General features: G+C 39.6%; 1 protein-coding gene across 9 annotated transcripts in view; it reads left to right on the top strand.

Moving 5' to 3' along the window:
• plekha5 (pleckstrin homology domain containing, family A member 5) overlaps positions 1-24,276 on the top strand; it is a 400,949-nt gene that overhangs the window by 322,644 nt on the left and 54,029 nt on the right. For 6 of the 9 annotated variants that reach the window (XM_068058936.1, XM_068058935.1, XM_068058934.1 and 3 more), the window contains 3 exons: positions 324-407; positions 15,833-15,952; positions 22,933-22,998. In XM_068058936.1, coding sequence (XP_067915037.1) covers positions 324-407; positions 15,833-15,952; positions 22,933-22,998 — 270 coding nt within the window. Of the gene's footprint in view, positions 1-323; positions 408-15,832; positions 15,953-17,006; positions 17,061-19,186; positions 19,317-22,932; positions 22,999-24,276 lie in introns of those variants that run through there. The other 3 variants (XM_068058941.1, XM_068058940.1, XM_068058937.1) reach the window with 3 other exon arrangements.

The raw sequence follows: 24,276 nt of genomic DNA, 5'->3' as shown, positions 1-24,276 counted from the left end.
AATATAATACTGCAATAGAAGATGTACTTTATCATTCCTCATTTTAAAACAAAATGATTCCCCAACTATCACATTCCCAGCCTTTACTAGGCTTAAGAATCTTCATCCAAAGTATTGAAGGGAGAGCTTCCTGTCCCATTCTAATGCACAGTCTAGTAATCAATTATGGAGTAACTTTGATGAGGACTTTGGTATTGGTCTTCCGCTGGTGCTCTTGGTTTGTGGATGGTGAATTCTCAGAAGGAGCTAAATGAAAAAAGAAAGGACAAGGATAGGAAAAACATTACTGATTTAGAATTCTGTTTTCATTCTTCTCTCCTTAGTTTGTCTATCCATCAGACAGAAGGTCAATGCCTGCTAGTGTACCGATACAAACCATCACACCTGAGAACTTGCAGGGAAAAACGGTGAGTCAAATTAGAGTTTCATTATGGCAAACTTGCTGAAAATTTGTTGATCTAAGTAAAATCTTCATGAAGTTGGCCACTGAGTCATCTCTTCTGTTTTTGGCCTTAGTTCTGTTTTAGCAGTTTTGATTCTGTGATTGAATTGGTGCACCATTGTTTATAAACTTTGTAGAGTGCCTAATAAAGGAAACTTAGAAAACTTAAGGAATATAGATGGCTTGTAGTTTGCTTAACGATGCAAATTTGGTTGTGACCAAGTAGTAAAGCTGCCACAATTTGTCATATCCAAGCACTAGGACTGTGTTTGTTCCTTGACACACTTCCCTTCTTTAAAGTCTTTCATATAAAACCTATAACGTATGATTGCTATTACTGATTTGGTCTACATTAACCATAAAACACCATGGAGCAACTGGATCCGACAGGTCAGCTGTTCAGATATTTCCTGTTTCTCCTTTGTTGATCCTACACCTAAGCCATTTTAACCATCTGTCTGGCTTCTGCTCCATCAACACTCAATTTCATCCATGCTCTGTTCTCTCTCAACCTCTCCTGAAAATTGCAGCTTTGGTATGGATCATTCATTTCCTGCAGTCTGTGCTCTTTCCTGTCTCAGATATGGTGAATGAATTTATGTAAGATACTTAGCAATGCAATTTTTAAGCTTGTGATTCATAATTATCAATCTATTGAATTGTTATACAATATTTTATATCTGAATTATTCATCTATTGGGTACCCCTCTATATAATAAATAAAATGATTTTGTCTGTAGTCTCCTTGCAGATCTGATCTGTGAATTGTATTATCACTCATATGCACCCAAACAACCTTAGCCCTGTTGTCAGTCTGCAGCCAAGCCTTCACCTCCCTGCCCCCTTTCAGCCCCTAGCAGTTCTAGAACACTCACTCCCAACTGCAGGCACTGGCCTTGCACTTTGTCAGCAAAGGCAACAAGAGACAGCACCGTACCTTCAGTTTGCTCTGAGATTTGGATCCCTGAGTCTGCCATAGACTCTCAAAGAGAAATGAAACAAAGAGTTACTAAGAAGAACAAAGAACAGCACAGGAACAGACCATTCGGCCCTACAAGCCTGCGCTGATCTTGATGCCTGCCTAAACTAAAACCTTCTGCACTTCCGGGGACCGTATCCCTCTATTCCCATCCTATTCATGTATTTGTCAAGATGCCTCTTAAACGTCGCTATCGTACCTGCTTCCACCACTTCCCCCGGCAGCAAGTTCCAGGCACTCACCACCCTCTGTGTAAAGAACTTGCCTCGCACATCCCCTCTAAACTTTGCCCCTCGCACCTTAAACCTATGTCCCCTAGTAACTGACTCTTCCACCCTGGGAAAAAGCTTCTGACTATCCACTCTGTCCATGCCACTCATAACTTTGTCAGCCTCTATCATGTAGTCCCTCCACCTCTGTCGTTCCAGTGAAAACAATCCGAGTTTATCCAACCTCTCCTCATAGCTAATGCCCTCCAGACCAGGCAACATCCTGGTAAACCTCTTCAGTACCGTCTCCAAAGCCTCCATGTCCTTCTGGTAGTGTGGCGACCTGGTAGTGTGGAGAGAAGAAAGAGAAAATGCTTGATTTGTAAAGAGAGCTCTCAATAAAGTAGACAGACATGAGTGTAATAGAGAGTGAGATGTACTGAATAGGGCAGGACTCCTCTGACAAAACTGCACACTTTTCCAGGATCATCCTGAAATGCAAAGATAACCCCAGCTTCTTTGCTACAAACTGTTGTCTTAAACCCATCTTCCTTGCCTCCTCCACCCTCACTTCCATCTAAAAGTGCAAGGAGCCCATGGATTTCTTTGTTCTAAGATTGAGATCATCTGTTCATTTGCCTCTGCCATTTCCCTCCTTTCCCATAGCTCACCAGGCCAAATTACCTCTAAAGTTCCCTCCACTGTCCTATCCCTGAACTCTCAGCTTTCTCTAGTTTCTCTCCTATCTCCCCATATGCCCTCTCCAAGCTCCTCTTGTCCATGATGTCAGCCTTGGCTCCATTGGTGGCACTCTTGCCTCGAAGTCACAAGGTTCCCACACCAGGATTTTAACAGAAAAATCAAGACTATCACTAGTGCAGTATTGAGGGAATGCTGCACTATTTGAGGTGCTGTCATTCAGATGGAACATTAAACTGAGTCTCCATCTGTCCCCTCAGGTGAACGTAAAAGATCCCATGCCATTAGTTCAAAGAAGAACAGGAGAATTATCCTCTGCGTCCTGGCCAATATTTATCCCTGAATCAACATCACAAAAACAGAGTTTCTGGTCATTGTCACATTGCTGTTTATGGGAGCTAACTGTGCACAAATTGGCTGCTGCGTTTCCTGTACTGCAACAGTGACTACACTTCAAAAGTACTTCATTGGCTGCAAAGCGCTTTGAGACGTCCAGTGGTCATGAAAAGCAGTATATAAATGCAAGTCTGTCTGTCTTTGAGACCCACCTCCTGCTCCCTCGACTGTATTCCCACTAAACAGCTGACCACCCAACTTCCCTTCTTGGCCCCCATGTTAGCTGATAATGATTCTCTCCCCTTCAAATTTTCTGTCATCATGCCCCTCAAAAAAACACCTTGACCCCTCTGTCCTTGCAAACTACTACCCCATCTACAACCTCCTTGATCGTGTTTTGCCTCTCAAATCCATGCCCATTTTCCCAGAACTCCATGATTGAATCTCTCCAATCAGATTTCCACCCCGCCATAGTACCCAAACAGCTCTTTTCCAAGTTACAGATGACTGTGGCTGTGGTGAACTATCACTCCTTGTCCTTTTCAACTTGTATGCAGTCTTTTGAACAAGTTGACCAGACCATCCTCCTCCAACGCCTCTCCTCTGTTGTCCAACTGGGTGGGACTGCAGTTGTCAAGTTCCATTCTTATCTATCCAGTTGTAGCCCAAGAATCATCTGTAATGGCTTCTCTTCCCACTCCAGCATCATTACCTCTGGTGTCCCCCAAGGATCTATTCTTGGCCACCTCCTGTTTCTTATCTACATGCTTCCCCTCAGCAACATCATCCAAAAACACTGGTGATACCCAGGTCTTCCTCACTACCTCCTTTCTCAACCTTTCAACTATCTCCAAATTGTTACACTTCTAGTCTGACATTCAGTACTGGATGAGCAGAAGTTGCCTCCAACAAAGTATTGAGAAGACTGAAGCCATTGTCTTCGGCCCCTGCTAAAAATTCAATTCCCTAGCAACACACTCACTCCATTCCTCTAACTGGCAACTGCCTGAGGGCGAACCAGACTGTTTGCAACCTTGGTGGCGAATCTAACCCAGAGATGAGCTACCAACCACATATCCATGCTGCCACTAAGCCTACCTACTTCGACCTCCATAACATCGCCCAACTCTGTTCCTGCCTTAGCTCATCTGCCACTGAAATCCTCATCCATGTCTTTGTTCCCTCTTGATTGACTATTCCAATGCACTCCTGGTCAATCTCCCATCCTCTGCCCTCCATAATCTTAAACTTGTCCAAACCTTTGCTGCCTGTATCCTTACTTACACCAGGTTTTGTTCATCCGTCGCCCCTGTGCTTGCTGAGCTACATTGGTTGAGCAATGCCTTAATTTTAAAACACTCATTTTCAAATCACTCCATGGCATTTCCCTTCCCTATCTCTGGAACCTCCTCCAGCCCTAGAACCTTCTAAGATATCTGTGTTTCTCCAATTCTGGCCTGTTGTGCATCCTGATTTTAATTGCTGCACTATTAGCAGCTGTGCCTTCAGTTGCCAAGGACCCAAACTCTGGAACTCCCTCTCTAAAGCTCTCAGCCTGTCGATCCTCCTTTTCCCTCTTAAGGCGTTCCTGAAAACCTAAACTCGTTGAGCAAACAATTTCTTGCGTGACTCTGTGTCAAATAATGCTCCTGTGAAGTGCCTTGGGACATTTTGCTACATTAAAGGAGCTATATAAAGGCAAGCCTTCATTGCTGTTGCGGCAGACAAGCGTGACTTCCAAAAAGGGGGCAGTGAGAAAAAGTGAGAGGTAGACAACAGGTAAAAATGCTTGAGCCAAAAATTCAGTAACAGTTGCAGAAGGAAAGAAGTAACAATTTTAATTTTTGTCCATGAGCATTGGTGTAGGAGCACCATATAGTGTTTTTTAAAAAAAATGATGAATATTGGTCCATACCGTGCCATCTTCTCTCATTCATCTGCATTCACAGAACTGACGACTGGTGCAGTGGGCGATTAACTGACAGGACTATGTCTGTTCTATAACCTTGTGTGCCTTTTAATTGACCCCTAATATTCCTTTGAACTGCAGACTAATTCTTTCTCTTCCTGTGATCATGTGACAGTATTCTGCAGTGATTACATCATAATAGCCTTATGGTCTCCAGTTAATCTAATCACAGCTCTGCTTTTAACTATCATTTGGATAGCTTTTGTTTTATTGAGATAATGGTACATATTACAAAAGTGAAGTGACTAAAAGGCTGTAATTTAATCTCTCAGGTCAGATGATATCCATAAACCACTCAAGCATTTGCTCTTGCGTTCTATTATCTGAACCCTTTGGCTAAACTAAAGCATTTTTTTGTTCAGTTCCAAACATTAATAGTTGTATATCACAATGTGTCATTCATTACCATGCTGTCTTCATATGGCTCCCATGTGAACACTTTAACAAGGAGCTACTATGTATTGCACATGACCTATCTCTGATCATTTTGCTCTTCACTGATGACCTATATAAAAAGGATTTTTTTTTCAATAAGCTAACAGTGGATTTTGTTTTAATAAGGGAAATTGTACTCTGGCTTTAGTTCTTGTTACTGCACTTTCTCCTGTCAGTGGTTAACTTCATATCCTATATTGATCAGTACTTCATATTGATATCTGACTATATGCGATACCTTGTGGAAAGAATATTTCCAACTTCCCTGCAGTTTATACCCCAAAGTTGTGAAAGTAGTCCAATGAGTGGAAAACTTGACCATTTAATATTTAAGTCAGCAAACAGCAGTACAGTGTCAGGTTATAATGGGATACCTGAAGAAATGTTGATAAAATATTGCACAAAGTCTACACCTATTCTTCCACCTGATCTAGGAAAAATAATCTGTTCCAAGCATTTGCAAAAACTCATTCCTTGTTACCAATTTCCATGAAATGACAACTTTCTCTTCTTTCGAGAAGTTTTCAAGTTGCCTTTATATGAAAATCAATTTTTAGTAAATATTTTTTTTATTCATTTGTGGAACGTGGATGTCACTGACTAGGCCAGCATTTATTGCCCATCCCTAATTGCCCTTGAGCTGAGTGGCTTGCTAGGCCATTTCAGAGGGCATTTAAGAGTCTGGAGTCAAATGTCGGTAGATTTCCTTCCCTAAAGGATATTAGTGAACCAGATGGGTTTTTACAACAATCGACAATGCTTTCAGGGTCACCATTAGACTAGCTTTTAATTCCAGATTTATTATTTGAATTCAAATTTCACCATCTGCTGTGGTGAGATTCAAACCCATGCCCCCAGAGTATTAGCCTGGGCTCGGGATTACTAGTCTAGTGACGTTACCACTACACCACCCTCTCCCCCTGTGATGTGGATGACGATATTTATATAGCACCTTTCATGTTGAAAACCACCCCAAGGCACTTAATGCCTGAAGCGTAATGTTGTATTTTGCAAACTGGAACAGTTGATATATTTGTGGTCCCAGATCTGCAGGAGAAATGCCTTGATTGATGGATATCACAGAGGATCTGGAAGCTGCTGAATTAGGTTGTTTCTTCTAATTAGTTTATAATAATGGAGGCAACTCATTGTGACCATATGGGCCCAGGAGTTGATAACTTATCCAATTAAGTCTCCATAACTAATAATGCAAAGCAAGGTTGCATAGTTGCCCAAGCCTTTCCAACTCTTTCTGTAGCTATTCTGGATGATGCTTCAACAAATTTGAACATGGATGTCAATCTATATAATTCCAGGCTGCAATTCTGATCTTGGTCTAAATGGCATAAACTTTTATTACTGTTGGGACTGTACTTGTCCATAAGGTTAAACTACAACATATTGTTCGGTCTGGTGGTCAGGTTTGTGTTGCAGGTAGATTACTAGCTTGAGAAAAGATCTAAGTTACACACCAGGCTAGGCTGGAGCAATCATGCAACATATCTGATCTAAAGATTGCTAACATGTTTATTACAATGTGTGTCTAAACAATGTGATTCGTTGTTAGGCCAGAAAATGAACAACTTTTTCAGGCAAACGAGAGTGACCGCCAGTTCTATAATGTTCAGGACCAAAGACAAAGCTGTGATGTAGTGCAGACATGCATTCAACTACAGGCATGAAACTTGGACTCTCCACAATTGGCATGCAAAGCAGTAGAAACATGCGTATTATTTTGTTAAAAATCAGGGACAGGGAGCAGTGATGAATACCCAAGTGGTACAGTGCACCGGCATAACTAGCATTCTAATTATGGTTAGACTGGCTAGTATTGGTGGGCTGGAGGTGTCTATATATCAGGTGAGTATCTTCCTATAGCCATATTCCACAGTCAACTGGTGACAAGAACACGGTCAATAGGATTCAAAACAAATGGTTCAAGAATAACCTGAAGAGAAGACATAGTAAAGGTGGCAGTCATCCAGAAATCTAGGAGCATTTAACCCAAGATTGTGCAGTCTGGAATCTATGAAGCATGCTGTCACACATTTTAAAGCACTCACAGCAGAAGAAAAGCATCATTCCAGAAAGTAATTAGCGAATGACCTCAGTGAGCATGCAGTACAGATGGCTGGCCATCAAAGAACTCATTCCCACAAATAATCCTGACTTACTTTTCTGTGTTTCTTGTTTCAAACTGACTCTTATTATTTTATTACTGTGCTGTACATACCATATTAGTCTATAAAAAGCCATTAACCCAGATTTTGCAGTGGTAATGACGATGAAACTGTCAGCGTTTGCTGTCAGCACTCCTCCAAAACTGACAGCAACGTCTGGATTCCTCACAGGTAGTTAAACATGGATATCCAGAAGTTGCTGCCAGTGCTTCTATGCTTCTCCATAGTATGCATTGTTGAAGTACCCACAAAATGCAATCAATTAGAAATGACTGAACAGAAGAGAACATCTCCTTTTCTGCTGTAATATCACTGTTAAAGACACCCGAGAACATTATGCCTTGCTGATGAGGTGTAGCTGGGTTTTTAATGTACTGTCATAACTACTGCTGAAGAACCTTTCTGATCCTGAAAAACTAATTTTATCTAAATTTTTTCCCATTCTGGTAATTCCAGGTTTTTAATGTTTAAGATATTTCAGTTTCTAATGTATATGTGCCAGTCATTTATTTCGTTCTCTGTAAAGTTTATGAAGTGAAGGATAAATAGTGCATTTTTAATACTGGTTTGTAGTCTGTTAGAATACTTCAATGTGTAATTGGCTACTTAGCGTTGTTGATGCCATCACTGTTGCTGGACACCTGGACATGTCCTTGACTTGGTGTCAGATTTAAGTTGTCGGGAAAGGCAAAGACCATGCCACCGAAATCGCTGATCTTTGTGGTCAGCTTTCTTCAAGGTCATGCGGAGGTGCCGTCGCTTCACTGCTGATGACAAATTCTGGAGCATTATCTTTTATTTTACTGTTTCTGTTCAGTGCAAAAGATGAAAGCATGCAGTTTGAAAATTATTTGTCCTTTCTCACTCTAATGTGTATTTTGATATTGCTTCAGTTTGACAAATGCATTTGTCCCTGCCAGAATGCTAGAATATTTTATCTCAAAATATAATAGCAAGAAATGAACTATGCTTTGGTTTTATCAGTCTTTACTAGAGTGAGAAAAATTCTTTTGCACGTTTAACATTTAATAAGTGATGCATAATAAGAGGTGACCCAATTTGAGTCTTGTCATGGATTTTAATAGATTTGTATCATTTTGGCTAAAAGTACAGACTGACACTGTATATGCATGATGCTGTGTTTAATTGCACTCTGCTGTTGCCTTGGATGACAAATGAGTGGCTGTTCTCTGGCTGGAGTCCTACTGGAAAAACTTATTCTAGAAATTACTAGAAGGTGACCTTTTAACTCTGCTGAAATTAACTTTTCACCTTTTTTTATTCTTTCATGGGATGTGGGCGTCACTGGCAAGACCAGCATTTGTTGCCCATCCCTAATTGCCTTTGACAACTGAGTGGCTTGATAGGCCATTTCAGAGGGCAGTTAAGAGTCAACCACATTGCTTTGGGTCTGGAGTCACATGGAGGCCAGACCAGGTAAGGACAGCAGAGTTCCTTCCCTAAAGGACATGAGTGAACCAGATGGGTTTTTACGACAATTGATAGTTTCATAGCAATATTACTGACACTAGCTTTCAATTGCAGATTTCTTTTATTAATTAATTGAATTGAAATTCCACCAGCTGCCATGGTGGGAATTGAGCCCGTGTCCCCAGCGCATTGGCCTGGGCCTCTGGATTACTTGCTCAGTGGCATTACCACTACGCCACCTCCCCAGCTATAATTTGTGAAGATTTATTAAAAGAAATACAATCCTAAAAAACTGAACTTTGGCATAGAACTAGAATGGAAATGGAGATTTAAGCATTGTTAGGACTGAGGCAGGAGTAATGCACTGTTAATTCAATCCCACTACTCCAGAGGTCACAGCATATTAATAAGGTTTCCATCTACCAGAAAAATAGTCACTTTATTTATCCCCTGAATAAAGCATGCCAAAATGGAACTGCAATCCTTTCTCAATAGGAGTCATAAGACTGTCATAATACCATCAGCATGTTTGGATGCAAATTGCCCTGCAGCCTGGACTCTTCAAACACGAAACCTCTGCAGTTATTGTCCACTCTTTTTTTTCAGTCTTAAAGGCGCACAGACCTCCTAGTTTTTAAAAAACCGCTTATGCCACCTCCCTCCTTGGCGAAATGAAACGCCATTCTTGAATGTGAAACAGAAGTTGAAAAATAAAACTTTAAACATATTTTCGCATTCACTCCACTAATAGTTAACACAATTTTTCTTTGTACCATAGTTATGTAACTCAACAAGATTAAACTCGTGCCAAAGCATCAGCGATGACATTGTTTTTTTTCCCGAAATGTATACAATTTTCAAGTGCCAAGGCTGCAACAACAAACCCTATCTAAATGCTTCAGCATTTTGGTTTTAATTTTTTACGAAGGTTGTCCCATTCAGCCAATTGCAACCTTCCAAACATAGTCTCCCAAATGTTTCATGTTTTCCTTCCAAGTGTCCCTATAGACCATCATCTCAATCAGATGAACTGCACTGTTGGGAACACTGGCTACTATTGGGTTCACTGTTTTCTGAGAAGTTTCTTGAGTACTCATTAACCTGTGTGGTATCACTTGATACTAAAAAATCCCGTCCAGTGTAACAAAAACTGATTCTTCCTCAGCTTGGGGTGTCAAAGCAATTTGACAGTATCCCTTTAACAAATGTTTTCTCTAAGACATATGGCGCTGCCCATTCTGTCAATACTATCTTCTAAACGAGGAATTGGGTAGGAGTCTGCCTTCGTTACTCCATTGACTTTTCTGTAGTCTGTGCAAAGTCAAGTTGACCTATCAGGTTCAGGCATTAAGACTATTGGTGACCTCCAGCTGCTTTGACTAGGTTCAATTAAGTTGTTTTCCAGCAATGTATTGGATTTCTGCTTTTATTTGGGCCTGTTTGTCTGGACTTAAGCGGTAAGGATGTTGTTTTGAAGGAACTGATTCCCCTATATCCACATCATGTGTGGCTAAGGTTGTACATCCTGGCTTATCCCTACAGACTCTTCTAAATGTTGTGAGAAGCCTTGTCAGGTCTTCACATTGTCCTGCATCTAAGTACAAAAACATGGCCAATTTTCCTAGCCATTCTGTATTCACTAACCGGATAGTAGGAGGTTCAATCTGAGAATTGTCTAGGCCGCCTTCTGTCTCATCTTCACGCTTCTTTTCCTTCTCAACAGTCCCTATTACCTGACATACCTGTACTGCCTTATCGTCCTCCCTGCGAAAATATTGCTTCAACATATTAATATGACACAACCGATTCTTCTTCCTGCAATCAGGGTTGTCAATCAAGTAATCGACCTTACCCACTCTTTTGACCACTTTATCTGGACCACTGAACCGTGCTTTTAATGGTTCACCCTATAATGGTAACAATACTAATATTTCATCCCCTGGTTGAAAATTTCGGGTCTTAGCATTCTCGTCTGCCCATTTTTTCATATTGGCTTGGGATGACTTGAGGTGTTCCTGAGCCACTTTGCAAACTTTTGTGAACCTTTCCCGGAACACACATACATAGTCTAGTATCAAAGATTCATTTCTTTGTTCCAAGAATCTGTCTTTGATAAGTTTTGGAGGACCTCTTACTTCATGCCCGTAAACTAATTCGAAAGAACTAAAACCTGTAGACTCATTCAGTGAATCTCTGTATCAAATTAAAGAAAGTCTAGCCCTTTATGCCAATCATGCAGATATTCATGACAGTATGCTCTAAACATTGTTTTGCAAGTTTCATGGTACCTCTCTAAAGCTCCCTGTGTCTGTGGGTGATATGCTGAAGATGTTAACTGTCTGATACCCAAATTGCCCATGACTTCTTGAAATATTTTTGACATGAAATTGGAACCTTGATACGATCGAACTTCAAGTGGTAATCCATATCTTAAAGAATTGGGTTAGCTTCTCTACTGCTACTTGGGCAGTAATTGTCCTCAAGTGAATGGCCTCTGGAAATCAAGTAGCCATATCCATGATAGTAAGTAAATATTGATGTCCTGCTTTTGTATTTGGCAAGGATCCTACGCAGCCTATTGATACCCTACTAAATGGTTCCTCAATAACTGGTATGGGAATTAGTGGCGCCAATTTTATGGTAGGTTGCGGTTTTCCCACCGTTTGGCACGTATGACATGTCCCAACAAGACTGCTTTATGTCCTTTGTATGGCCTGACCAATAATGTTGACTTATACATGATTTAGTCTTCTGAATCCCCCAATGTCCTGCTAGAGGAATGTCATGTGCTAACCTCAATATTTCCTGGATATAATTAGGTGGTACCACTATCTGTCGAACAACCGTCCAGTCTTCGTAAGTCTATGAGGCAGTCTCCATTTCCTCCTCAAAACCCCAACTTCAATATAATAGCCTTCTAGAACTCCTTTTCGCCTCAGCTTCTGTCAGAGCCGACTTTGCTATTCTATGTAACTCTGGATCAGCTTGTTGTGCTGCAATTGTAGAAGATTTGTTAAACATCTCACTTGGATTATCCAAATCCCCAAATAAAGTTTCAGATACTTAGTTACCTGTTTGTGGTGCCAATTTTACCTCAGAGAATGAGACCTGTTTAGCCATTGTTTGGGTGACTATACAAGCTGGAAATATTCCTGGAACTTGTTTCTGTAATTGTTCTGTTTCCTTAACTTCACTTGGTTTCTCGGTGACTATGGGAGAAACTGATACTTTTGATCTAGCCAAATTGTTCCATAGGAGTAAGTCAATTCTCTCTTCTGGCAAACTATGGACAGCTCCTACAATTACCATCCCAGATATTAGGTCACACTCTCGGTGCACCCTACATAAAGATACGGGTATATACTCCCCATCAATTCCATTAACTAAAACTTTAGTGTTCAGTCTGTTGGAAATGTTATACCTTTCCCCAGCAAAAGAGTTTTGGGTTGCTCCTGTATCCCTAAGTATAATGATAGGTTTGCCTGCCTCACTTGAGGGATATGGAGTTACTTTTCCCTTTGACAAGAATTCATTACAACTTTCAGGTATCTTATTCTTAACCTCTACACTCACTTTTTGGTTTTTGTGCCTGGTTTTACAGCTGTCGTTAAAGCTATAGTCTGGTCTTCTGTACTCTCAGTCAGAAAAAGAGGCTCTTTCTCAGCATTAGTTTTTTGTACCACAACAAGTCCCATAGGTTTACCTCGTAACTTTCAGCATTCTGAACCAAGATGTGCTACCTTGTGACAATGTTAATGCTTCGGCTTGCGGACCTCACTTTTACCCTCAGCACCTTTCTTTCTGGCCTAAGGTGGTGATCCTGGGGCATTCCCAGCTGTTCCTTCTTGTTCCCGACTACTTGCCTTCTTTCGCTCTCCCACTTTTTATCCTTCTTGGGTTTGTGGGGGTGACGGACTAAAGGTTTTGGCTTATTCACAAGCTCAAAATCATTAAGTTCTGCTGCTTGCCTAGCTTTTAAAACTTTCAGGTTATCTACATGAGTTCTCACAACTGGAGGGATTGAATTTTTAAACTCTTCCAAGAGAATCGATTCTCTAAGGTTCTCATACATGGTTTCCATCTTTAATGCCCGTATCCAACAGTCAAATTTAAACATACGTCTGCCCAGCTAATCTCCATAAATTCTGAAACTTCTGAGAGTAAGCTTCAGGGTCTAACTCATGCAGTGAGAATAGCCTTTTTTTCTATTTCATAATCTTCACAAAGCATGGCATAAACTTCATGAGCTCTGCCTGTCAACCTGCTTTGCATAAGCAGTGTCCAGCTTTCCTTTAGCCATTTCATTTGTTTGGCTATTTTTTCAAAAGAAAGAAAAATGCCTCTACGTCCCTTTCTCAAACTTCAGGAGAGCTTGTATAAATTTTAAAAGCATTTTGCTAGGACCTGAGCTGGATTCAGATTCTTCTTGACCAGAATTTTTCCTGGAGTCAAGACCACCCTTTTGTCTTAGTTCCATCTTTCTTAATTTGAATTCCCTTGCTTCTTTTTCACTTTCTCTCTGAAATTCAAGTTCAAGTCTTTCCAATGCTATTGCTGTCTCTTTTTCTGTTTCCTGTTGAAGCCTAAGTTTTCTCAATTCTTGTTCCTGCTCAGGTTTTTTTGTTTCTAACTGAATTCTAGCCAATTCCACTGCATCACACTCTGACTTACTGTCGTCGTCTTACTCCTCCTCTTCTTTCAATTTTAAATGTTGCTCTATTATATCAAATATCTCTGCCTTTTTAGCACCTGATTTCAATTCTAGCCCCAATTTTGCTGCCAATTCTATCAATGTAACCTTGGTTAAAGTGCTGAAGTCCCTGAGGGGCACATTCTCCTTTCTCAGAAACTCTGCTGCAACTGCCACTGCCATTCTGATAGTATAGCCTTTACCCTTATACAAGAAACCTGGTTCCTTTTACTTTTTCTTTCAAATTATTACTCCCCTTATAATTCACGTTGGATTTGAATCCTGGACAAGCCCCCAGTTTTTATGCCTGAGGCGGGAGTAATGCACTGTTAACTAGTGCTAGAAGTGGCTAGAAAAATCGCAGTAATGATCCATGCCATTTTTTAAGTTTGATTTGGAGAGGATTTTGTTTAACAAGATCGACATCATAAAATTTATCAATAAGTGGTCACTTTAAAAGCTTGTGCAGCTCTTCATGCAATTAGCACTCATAATAGCTCTTCACAAAGGACATCTGATGAGTAAGCCACTCCTAATGTACAGTGTCATTACCTGATTCTCAGGCTTGAATGATTTCCTGTTCACAATTTATGGGAAATGGTTCAGGCTGCAAGCCTTTGAGCCTGAATTCCAAGTCTGAGCTCGCATTGTGTAAAACTCTGCAATGAGAATATGAAATCAGAATATTTTGATCAGTTAAATTTTTCTGGTTTCAACCATGACTCTGTAGTAGCACTTTTGCCTCTAAGCCCCACTCCATTTACTTGAGCACATAATCTGGGCTAACGCTTCAGTGCAGTACTGAGTGAATACTGGCCTGGACTGTGCGGGGTTTTGGATGAGATGTTAATCCGAGGCGTCTGCCCTCAGGAGGACATTAACGATCCCTTGACACTATTTGAAGTAGAGCATGGGAGTTCTCTACATATCCTGGCTGATATTTATCCATCAACCAATATCACTAAAGCACATTATCCAATTTATTTTTTCTCCCTGCTCTTTGTGAACATCTGTGCACATCGATCATCACGTGTTCCTATATCACTACAGTGATTACATTTCAAAAATACTTCATTGGCTGTGAAGTGCTTTGGGATGTCCAAAGGTCGCGACAAGTGCTGCATAAATGCAAGTTTGTTGCTTTGTTTCTTTCAAGTCAAAGCAAAAAGCTGGAGAAGAATTTATAACTGGACATTTATAACTAGATTTATAACTGCTCTTTACTGTATTTTAGGGCAGCACAGTGGCGCAGTGGTTAGCACTGCAGCCTCACAGCTCCAGCGACCCGGGTTCAATTCTGGGTACTGCCTGTGCGTAGTTTGCAAGTTCTCCCTGTGACTGCGTGGGTTTTCGCCGGGTGCTCCAGTTTCCTCCCACAACCAAAGACTTGCAGGTTGATAGGTAAATTGGCCATTATAAATTGCCCCTAGTATAGGTAGGTGATAGGGGAATTGAGGGAAGGTGGGGATGTGGTAGGAATATGGGATTAATGTAGGATTAGTATAAATGGGTGGTTGATGGTTGGCACAGACTCGGTGGGCCGAAGGGCCTGTTTCAGTGCTGTATCTCCAAATAAATAAATAAACAAGTGGAGGTTTTCAGCCCTGAACTAAATAAACGAAGTTGTGGATCTGTTTATATATTTCTATTTTTTCCACAAAACTGCACACATAACCTCTGGCTGTCAAGGCATGGAATATGCATTGGTGTTAGCTGAGTGATTTTGGGAGGAAATCCTCTATCTGATTTTGTGTGGCCTCTGATTGAAGGATAAAACAAATTCCCATCCACAATTTTTTGTATCCAAATTAAATTCTTTGTGATAGGGCCACAAAATATTCATTATCATGGATAATTTGAGTTCTGAGATGCAAGTGCCAGAGTAAAATTGTCTTTGATCTCCTTCACTTGCGCACTCGGAAAGGGATAGCTGCTACTTCAAATATTGTTATAAAAATGTAAAAACACTTCCAACTATGCAAGATGCATTTCAGTAAAAATGTAATTGAATCTATTGCAGTCAAGTCTCAAAGAAACTCCCCTGGAGGAATTATGCTTGAACAGTTTTTGATGGACTACATGTAACATGCTTTGGCATGTGTCCAGAGAAGTTAGGAATCTCCATGTGTTTTGAAAGAACCTATTGATTGTGTGTAATTCTGATTCTTGTTTGCACCTGCATATGGGTGAAAATGAAAGTGGTTCATTGTGAATTGTATCCAGATATCTCTCTCTCTCCATGTGTATCTATGTGCCAAAAATGATCAGCCATTATGTGACAATATAATCTCTAATGCTGTTCATCCCAACAGTGATGTCTGGCGTTAACATTTTGCAGTGCTTATATATTTAGTTCAGCTTCTACTTTCAGAGAATTGTGTACTTTTAGGTAATCCAGTTGTAGAGGTAACAAATTAATGTGTTTCCCCCCTCTTTTGGCTCCCCAAACTGCATACCTGCAGCCAGAGGAGCTGACACTGCTGCTCATCAAGCTGAGGCGGCAGCAAGCGGAACTGAACAGCATCCGGGAGCGCACAGCAGCGCAGCTCGTGCAGCTGAATCTCAGTGACGCAAATCCCAAGGTCAGCTGTCAGATAATCTGTTGTACTCCATCACCATTGTCTTATGATCTGCTCATCCATAATTGATTGCTGTAGTTGTGCTCATCAAGTTTTTTTTTAACTTTGTAATATTTATATATAGTTGTCCTTTTTATGCAACTTTTGTTTATGATTGAATTTCCAATCTTGTCAAATCTAAAAATGGCTAACTGTCCTATCCTATATTGATTTCATCAGTCTTTATAAAAATAAATAGGTTGCTTTTGCTGAAACGGTTTTCATACACTGCACCAGTAAGATTATAAGAGGTGATTCCCATAAATGTGTGGTTGTGAAGTTAGCTTTGTACTTGTGTAAATACCCATTATGTTGTGGATGGGAGATCAAAACTAAAATGCTGAACTTACTGATCTTGTACCTGAATGTGCACCACTTAATTTGCTTGTTCTATGAATTGCATCTGAGAGGGAAATATCTTACTTTTGTGACTTTGTACTAAACGGCCAAACGTTTTGTGCTGGAAGTGCCCATTTTACCTGACAGATTGCTTATCATTTTTAAGTAGTCCAGTTTGCCATTGACTTCACAAAGTGTAGAATTATATTGCACGGAGGGAGGCCATTTGGCCCATCATGCCTATCTATGCTTTTGAAAGATCTACCAAATAGTCCCAATTTCCCCCATTCTGATGAAAGGTCACAGACCTGAAACATTAACTCTACTTCTCTCTCCATGGTTGCTGCCTGACCTCCTGAGTATTTCCTGCACTTCCTGTTTTTATTATAGTCCCAATTCCCTGCTTTTTCCCCATAGCCCTGCAATTTTTTTCCTTTTCATGTTTCCCTTGTTCTATGCTGATTAATGTACTTTTCAAGCAAGTGCTTAAACTTGGCTTTGCTTTTTAATTTATAACTGAGAGTTGCTGTTTTGTAAATTGAGTGATACAGATGCAACCTTGTAGTATCAGTGACTGTTTCCTTAAATTCCTGGTATTTCTAATTAAACTGATTATCCTCTGCTGCTGTTTCTCTTTCTTATTTTGCATTCTTTGTTCTTATTTATTGCTGCCTGTTAGAATGATATCCTCACTCATCACCTTCAAAGAAACCTCGTGTATTTGGATTATCAGGTGGGAGAAATAGAAATTGATTTTTCATCGTCTTTAGTTTCCCAATGCATGGCTTACTTTTGTGTGCCACCAAGAATATCGCAACTGGCCTGGTAGCAAATAACCCCCATTCCAGAGAATTTTGAACCCATTTGTCTGCTAATGTTTCCAGTCCAGTTTTGTGATGCTTTGTTGTTGGGTACCTCTTCTCAATGCCCCCCCACCAAACTCCCCATAAAATGAAACAAATGACAGCATTTTGGAACTGAATGATGACCTCCTCAGGGATGACTTCACAGTATCGATAAAAGTTCATTCTTTAGAGACCCACTGAAAAATTTCAGTGTAAGCTCAGCTGTCTTTATAATGGTTTTTTACTGCTTATTTGAGTTTAACGTAGTTCTTTTTTAAATAATAGACTAGTAAAGGGAACTTGAGAAGTTGCTTAGCTGACTAATAATTAATAACCACTTAATGGAGGGAACTTTCCCCGTTGGAGATGGGTTTGGGGGCGGGTGGGTGGGAAAATTGAGAAAAAGCCGTCGGGCCGGTATCCTGACCTCTTCTTGCCTCCTTCCTCCTTTCCCAGGAACAGGTTGGGAGTCTTGTCAGCAACCCGCTCAACAGCAGCTGGAAGGCAATTAAGGTATTTAAGGAGGCAATTTGCGCCTGCAGTGGCGATTTGCCAACAGCGGACAGGGCACGCAGCACCTGAAACAAGGCAACTTAGAAGTGACGAGTGTGCAGCAGGACACCATTGAGGCCTGCAACTGACATGCACTCAGTACTATAAAGCAGCAAGCCTGAGATCAGCCGTAGACAGAGGCTTGCGATGACCGCAACAGGTCTTTGAGTGTGATATTAATGATAGTGGTCTTGGTAAGGAAATTGCTGGCAGTTCCTGCAGGAGACCTTCACAACTAAATGGGGCTACAGATCTTCCCCATCTCCCTTCCGTTTTCTTCAGACATAGCTCCTCCAAGACACCACAGCACAAATCTCTGTGCAGCTGTGTGAAGGCCCTTCAAATCCTGCTTGCTCAATCGCGATCCCGACTCGCCATCACGCCCACCATCTCTAATCGTACAGTGATACTGGAGGCAGGTTCCTAATTGGACGCCTTCTGGAAAGTTCAACCAGAAGGCCCACTGCTCACGTGTCTGGGTTCCTGACCTGGAAATCATCCTGCTGTTTGGGCAGAATCTTGCCACCTTAGTTTTTGCACAATGTCTTGAATTAAATTCAGTTTGTTGTTTTGATCTTTTCAAATAATCTATTTAAAAATATCTTGGTTAATTTAGTGTTAAATGGCAGCATTATTTTGACAAAAGCTTTGAAGTTAACCTTTAAATATGAACTGTGCAACCTCTATTCAATGCAAAGTGTTCATATACAGTTTTTTATAAAGATTTGTGTATATACATGTTAGTGTGTTACAGTCCTTCATTATACCTGTAGTTTATACTTTCAATGGCTGCCTGTGGCAGATATTTTATATAGAGGCTTTTGTTAATTATAAAAACACAATGATCTGTCTCATCATGGAGGAGGAAATTTTGTAAAATCTCCAACAGGGAGGACTGAGGTACACCAGTATGTATACATGCATCTCCTTGTGTTAGCATTTAGGATTTTGTAGGGATTCTTGCTATTCAACCGAAAAAAAAATCTTTTGTTTATAAACTTCTGGCTGTTGTGGGAGGTAAGAGATGATATTATTGAATCAGTTATAGCTCCATAATAAAGATTATTTAATCTTTGATTTTAAGTGCTCAGAAAAAAAGAATATGAAATGGAAAACCAGAAAACTCCATATTTTACCTCTTACTGCAGGAAAAAGAAGTATTTTGCCTGAGTTTCAAGCATTTCACCACAGTATTATGCTGAAAATATTATAATTTATTTCGAATAAAATACAAACCTGTTGCATTGTTGCAAATTTGCCAAAGATGAACCCAGTTAATTAATTCCTACCAATATGTTGTCCACAGAATTTTATGATCAGACTTGTAAATTGATTCCCAATTTTGTAGTATCTTATACCCCTAGAGTAATCTTTTTCAGTTTGGTGTATAATGCTTGCAAAAGGCTTTGATATCTATCTAAAAAGCAGGAGCTATAATCACTGTTTCATCTTTTAAATCCAGCCATGCTGTAAACTGATGTTTACTGTATGCTCCTCCTGATTTGAAATAGATGAAAGAAAATGAACCTTTAATCGCCACGGTTCACACTATGATTGAGAACTCAGCACCAAGGCCACAAGTATACAAGCAAGTAAGGTCTTGGATATTGGTTGCTTTGCTTAATCACAGAGCCCTGTGTGTGGCAGCTTTCAGTTTATTACACTTGAATCATACCGTAGAGTTCTTATTTACTTCAGTGACATTCATCCATGCATTTGAACCATGCTGCAATGGTGTTAGCATGGCTTATTTTACCATCCACAAGATATGTTATGCTTTACTGCAATCTCTGCTGAAGATGCTTCCGTATGTTTTAGATCTGGTTTTGAAATTATATAGATAAATCTGACAAGCTCCAGTCTGAATCTAATCTCATCTGAAACGGGAAATGAAATAAAGCATGCAAAAAAGAATCCACTGATTCATTCCAGTAACAAATCAAAGCAAAATAAATTGGTGAAATGGGTTCATAATGTATAGAAATGTGGGTTATTCTTGAATCTTGAGGTAACTAAAACTTAGCTGGAATTCTGTTGCCAAAGGTTTCTAATTTGTTTTGTTTGAGTTTTTTAAAATTGGCACTTGTCAAACAAAAGCATAAATATTTTGTAACATTTTACTTAAGTATAAATAAAGCACTACTGCTTATTCATACACTGACCTTCACTCATATACCCTATATGTGTACCTGCAAAGTAATTTGAAGTTGATCGCAAACGTTGTGCTCCCCTACTGTGTTTTTCTTAAACATTGCTCAGTGTTTCTGCATGGCAGTTGTGATAGCATGCTTAAATGTATATAGTGTATGGTAGCAGAAGCTGCAGAAATTTAGTTTGCATTTGGTGTCAATACTTCAACTTCTCTATGCATAAGATCAGATCCAAGGTATGTTTTATGATGCTGTGGACATTTATTATGAAAATTTCAAGATTCCATGTACTGCCAAATAGAAACTCTAAATGATTAAAACTTGTATATAACTTTGAGACTGCTTCTTGCCTTTCTTGTATGGATTGAGCTCTGTAGCATTGCAGATAATAACCCCACATGTGTAACCTAAATATTCTGATTTGCTATTGTATTTTAAAGTACAGGTACTTTTATCCTTAAAAGACATGTGTGCTAGCAGCTCAACTGACATTGGGATGGTGAGATGGGTGTCTCAGCTTTCTTTTGATTAAAAAAGAAAATTAGGGTTGATCAGACTGTGACTCGTTGATAGTAAACTGGCAGCAATCGAGCTACGATTGTAAATGAGCTTCTATAAAACTGATTTCTTTCTTTTGCAGTTAAATGTATGAAAAGGAACTGCTTTCATGCATTCCACATTAAATTCAACTTGATTTTAAAAATGGTTATAGTCATATTTAACTTGATAAACATATTTCATGAGGTGACAGTTAAATAAGCTGTGGCCATATAATTTGTGCAAATATTCTGCGTCACTTAGATCACTTATTTATTTGATGGGGGTGAAATTTGCCAGTGCCAGTTACACGAAAAGCGCTCATCGCAAATTGGACAGACTTTCTACAGCACCATAGCCCCATTCCTCCCCCCCAATATTCTTTGACATTTACTGTAATGGAAAAGTAAAAAATTGTGTATGATGTAAGACATGCTACAAGCGCCTTTTGTGCTATTGGCACAGAACAGTTTTACCTCCAGTTTTTACTGCCTGTTTTATTTACATGGTTTAATGGTAACTTACAAATGTGAAGTGTACTTTAAAACATCAAATTTAGGGTCTGAATTTCCTGATTGCAGTTGCCCAGCATAAAATACATTTAATACCAGTATTGAAATGATGCAGCTGGGAACATCTAGGCTTTCATCTCTTCTATAAGATTATCTACCTTTTACAAATGTGAAATAAGTGTTAGAAATTTGTGGCGTTTTCCAAACTGAATTTAACATTATTATTAATTCATGCATCTGGAGCTTGATAAAAGTTTTCAGATTTGTTGCTGGTTGCTGTGCAGCAGTGAGATTTATCTCATTGCTATAAAATGATTGGCCATAAAACAAGACTGTTGTATTTAGGATATTAAGACTGGGACCTCTGCACTGCCTGCTGTACAGACCTGAAGAAGAAATCATTACGGGTCATATTTCTGTTGAGCATCTCATATTAAATTTGACCACAGTGTTTGCAATATTGTCATATTAGGTTGAGCAAAGGCAAAGTTTTACCTCATCACTTGGAATGTGGTGGTAAAAAAGGTAAATTGTTATCCAGAAGGTGGCCCATAAATTTCAAGCTATGTGTTTGTCTCTAAAAATGTTATACCTTGATTTGGTTTATGAATATTGGCCTACAAAACTTTACTACACAGATTAGCAGCTGCATTCAAATGACAGGCAAAGGAATATCATACATGTGCATTGTGTTATGACCAGGTGAGAAAGGTGTCTAGGGGTCTTTCACTGTCTTCACCTGGTCTTATTGTAACAGGGTTTGATTTTTAAACAGTGTTTTGAGCTTCCCCTTGTGAATCCTTGTTCACAGCTTTCCAATTATAAGGCAAAGAAATGAACACACCAGATTTTGTTTAGGTTTAAAGAAGAAAAGTGAAATTTATTAAACCTTAGACTTCAACTCTAATTCGATTGACGCCTATGGTTACACACACCGCCCCACGCTAGCATGCATACACAATACGCACATGCAAATAGAGACAGAAAAGAGAAGAAAAATAAAATGGAGAGGTTTGAGGCAATATCAGAAGAGTTTCTTGTTTACTGTGCTTCGAGCTCACTTTTGTAAGTAGTCTTTTCGTTGGGGCCCAGTATTCTTCTTAAACCTTGTTCACTGTTGGAGACACTTCTCTCGGGATTCATATGTCTTCAGTGGTTTCTGAAGCTGGTGAGAGCAAAATGAGAGCAGACAGGAAAGAGGTCTTTTCCAGTCCAGGAGCGAACAGCCTTCTGAGTTTCAAACACTCTGTGGCAAGCTCAAAATTCAAATAACTTCAACAGTCAGCCAGTCATGTGACTAAACTGGTTTGACCACATCTGTTTGTGTATTCAGCCATCTTAGCATATGGAATTAGCCTTTCCGCCTTCAACATCTGGTAATCAAAAGTCCATTGTGGATTAAATTGGAGCAGGAAATGGCCCCTTTGTCCTTTGAAGTATGGTCTGTTGATAGGCTGATGTCTCTCTCCAGCCAAAGTCTCCAATTGTTTTTTTAAAGCAAGTTCTTCAACAACAGTCCAAAATCAATGTTCATGTGGCAAAATTAATTTTCCTCATTCTTGGCAGGTGGGGGCTTGCCTGTCAATTGCTACATTATTTTTCAAAGAACCTAATTTCAACATGTTAATCTTTTATCTATTGTGAGTATAATGCATTCTAAAACCTTTTGCTGAGGGTTCCTTTATGAAAACATTCTTTCCCATGGAATAATATCACCTGCTTATCTTTCTTATCAAAAATAACTTACGCTTTCATATTTCAAGGCAAAAATAAATCAGTAGCTGTTTAACTCCAAGGCTAAATTCACCAATCCCATGATCTCAGCGGAAGCCTTGTTTGCACAGAATACAGATTGAAGAATTGGTGCTACAACGTTGTAGCCCTATCTTCAATTCATTCTCTCTTCCAGTTAGGCTACCTGCTGGGAGCACCGGATCTCTGAACTTCCCTTCTTCAGTTAATCCGTTGAGATTTTAACTCATCGCCTTTTCTTATTCATGTTCTTGTAGCTGGCTCAGCAGGATGATTACAGAGAAACTTTATACAGCCACGGACGTGAAAATCTGGACATTGATGTATGTGAAAATATTTTACAATTTTTTTTTGTGCTTACCTCTGTTTTTAATTATAGTGTGCTAATTCCATATGTTGTGGGAGGTCAGAGTAGGTTCTTGTATTCTAAGGACAGACTGCAGATTCTTAATTTAAATTACTGCAGTTTAAGTAGTCAGTGCAATTTTTTGCGAGCCATTGCTTAGCTTATGGATGTATGTCAAGTCTTTTTTCATTTTGCTTCTTAATAGGAGTCGTACAATAAAAAAAATGGTTTATAGATTTAAGAATTCTTTATTTCTGTTCCAGTTTATTTGGTGTTCCCAATCAATTAATTGACAACCAACAATCTCCCAAATGTGAAGCTTAGACTGCCAATGAAATTGCCACAATTCAATGATTCATTTTTTTCTCCTTTCCCTCCACCTCTCACCCAGCAAAATAAAAGCGCTAGCAGAGATTCATTCCTTTTACTGTCTTTGGGATATTATTGTCATGTCATATTCTACCGCCACCTTCCCCTTGTGAGGTCTCCAGGAACAAGACACCAACCACCATTGTTATTTAAGGGATACATAGAAGTCACTAGGCTGCCATGAAAATTGTATTGATATAGCAGGATAGTATTGCAATATTACAAATCAGTCACCTACCAACTACCATCACCAACGATGTGTGGCAGGTGTTTTAAAAAGACACATTATACTTCTCATTCTCTTTATTCATCCCAAATGCATACATAAAGCAGAAAAATAAGTTCTTTTGATAGTTATTAAAAAAGACTAGGATAAGCAGTCAGAAGGCAGTAAGAGAAGAGGTCCGGAACCATAAGTGATGCAAACTCATTTGAAATGGAAGATGCATGCAAGACGGTAAACATGCTGAATGACTACTTGTTCCAAGGCTCCACATGGGAAGACAAGCACAACATCTCTCCCCAAACAGATACTGCAGGCAAAATAAGCACCTTTAATATAAATAAGATGAAATTAAATGTGCCCAAAACCAGTAAATTGACAGGGATAGATAGTACTTTTCGCAGAGTGCTGAAGGAGACTAGAGAGAAGATCTGTGAGGCACTGACTGTCATTATAACAGCGATGTTGTCAATGATAAGGAAATGTCAGACATGCTGATTAATTACTTTGCGTCAGTATTTGCAGTCTAGGAAGAGGTCAGCATGCCAGATGTCCCAAGGAAACTATTATTGAATCAGTGACAGGGATTCAACAAAATTAACATAAGCAAGATAATAGTAATGGAGACATTAATAGCACTAAAGATTGATAAATACCCAGGAC

This window comes from Heterodontus francisci, chromosome 27, assembly GCF_036365525.1.
Source record: "Heterodontus francisci isolate sHetFra1 chromosome 27, sHetFra1.hap1, whole genome shotgun sequence".
Classification (NCBI taxonomy): domain Eukaryota; kingdom Metazoa; phylum Chordata; class Chondrichthyes; order Heterodontiformes; family Heterodontidae; genus Heterodontus; species Heterodontus francisci.
The sequence above is the reverse complement of the archived record's forward strand: the minus strand, read 5'-3'. Positions and strand labels throughout refer to the sequence as shown.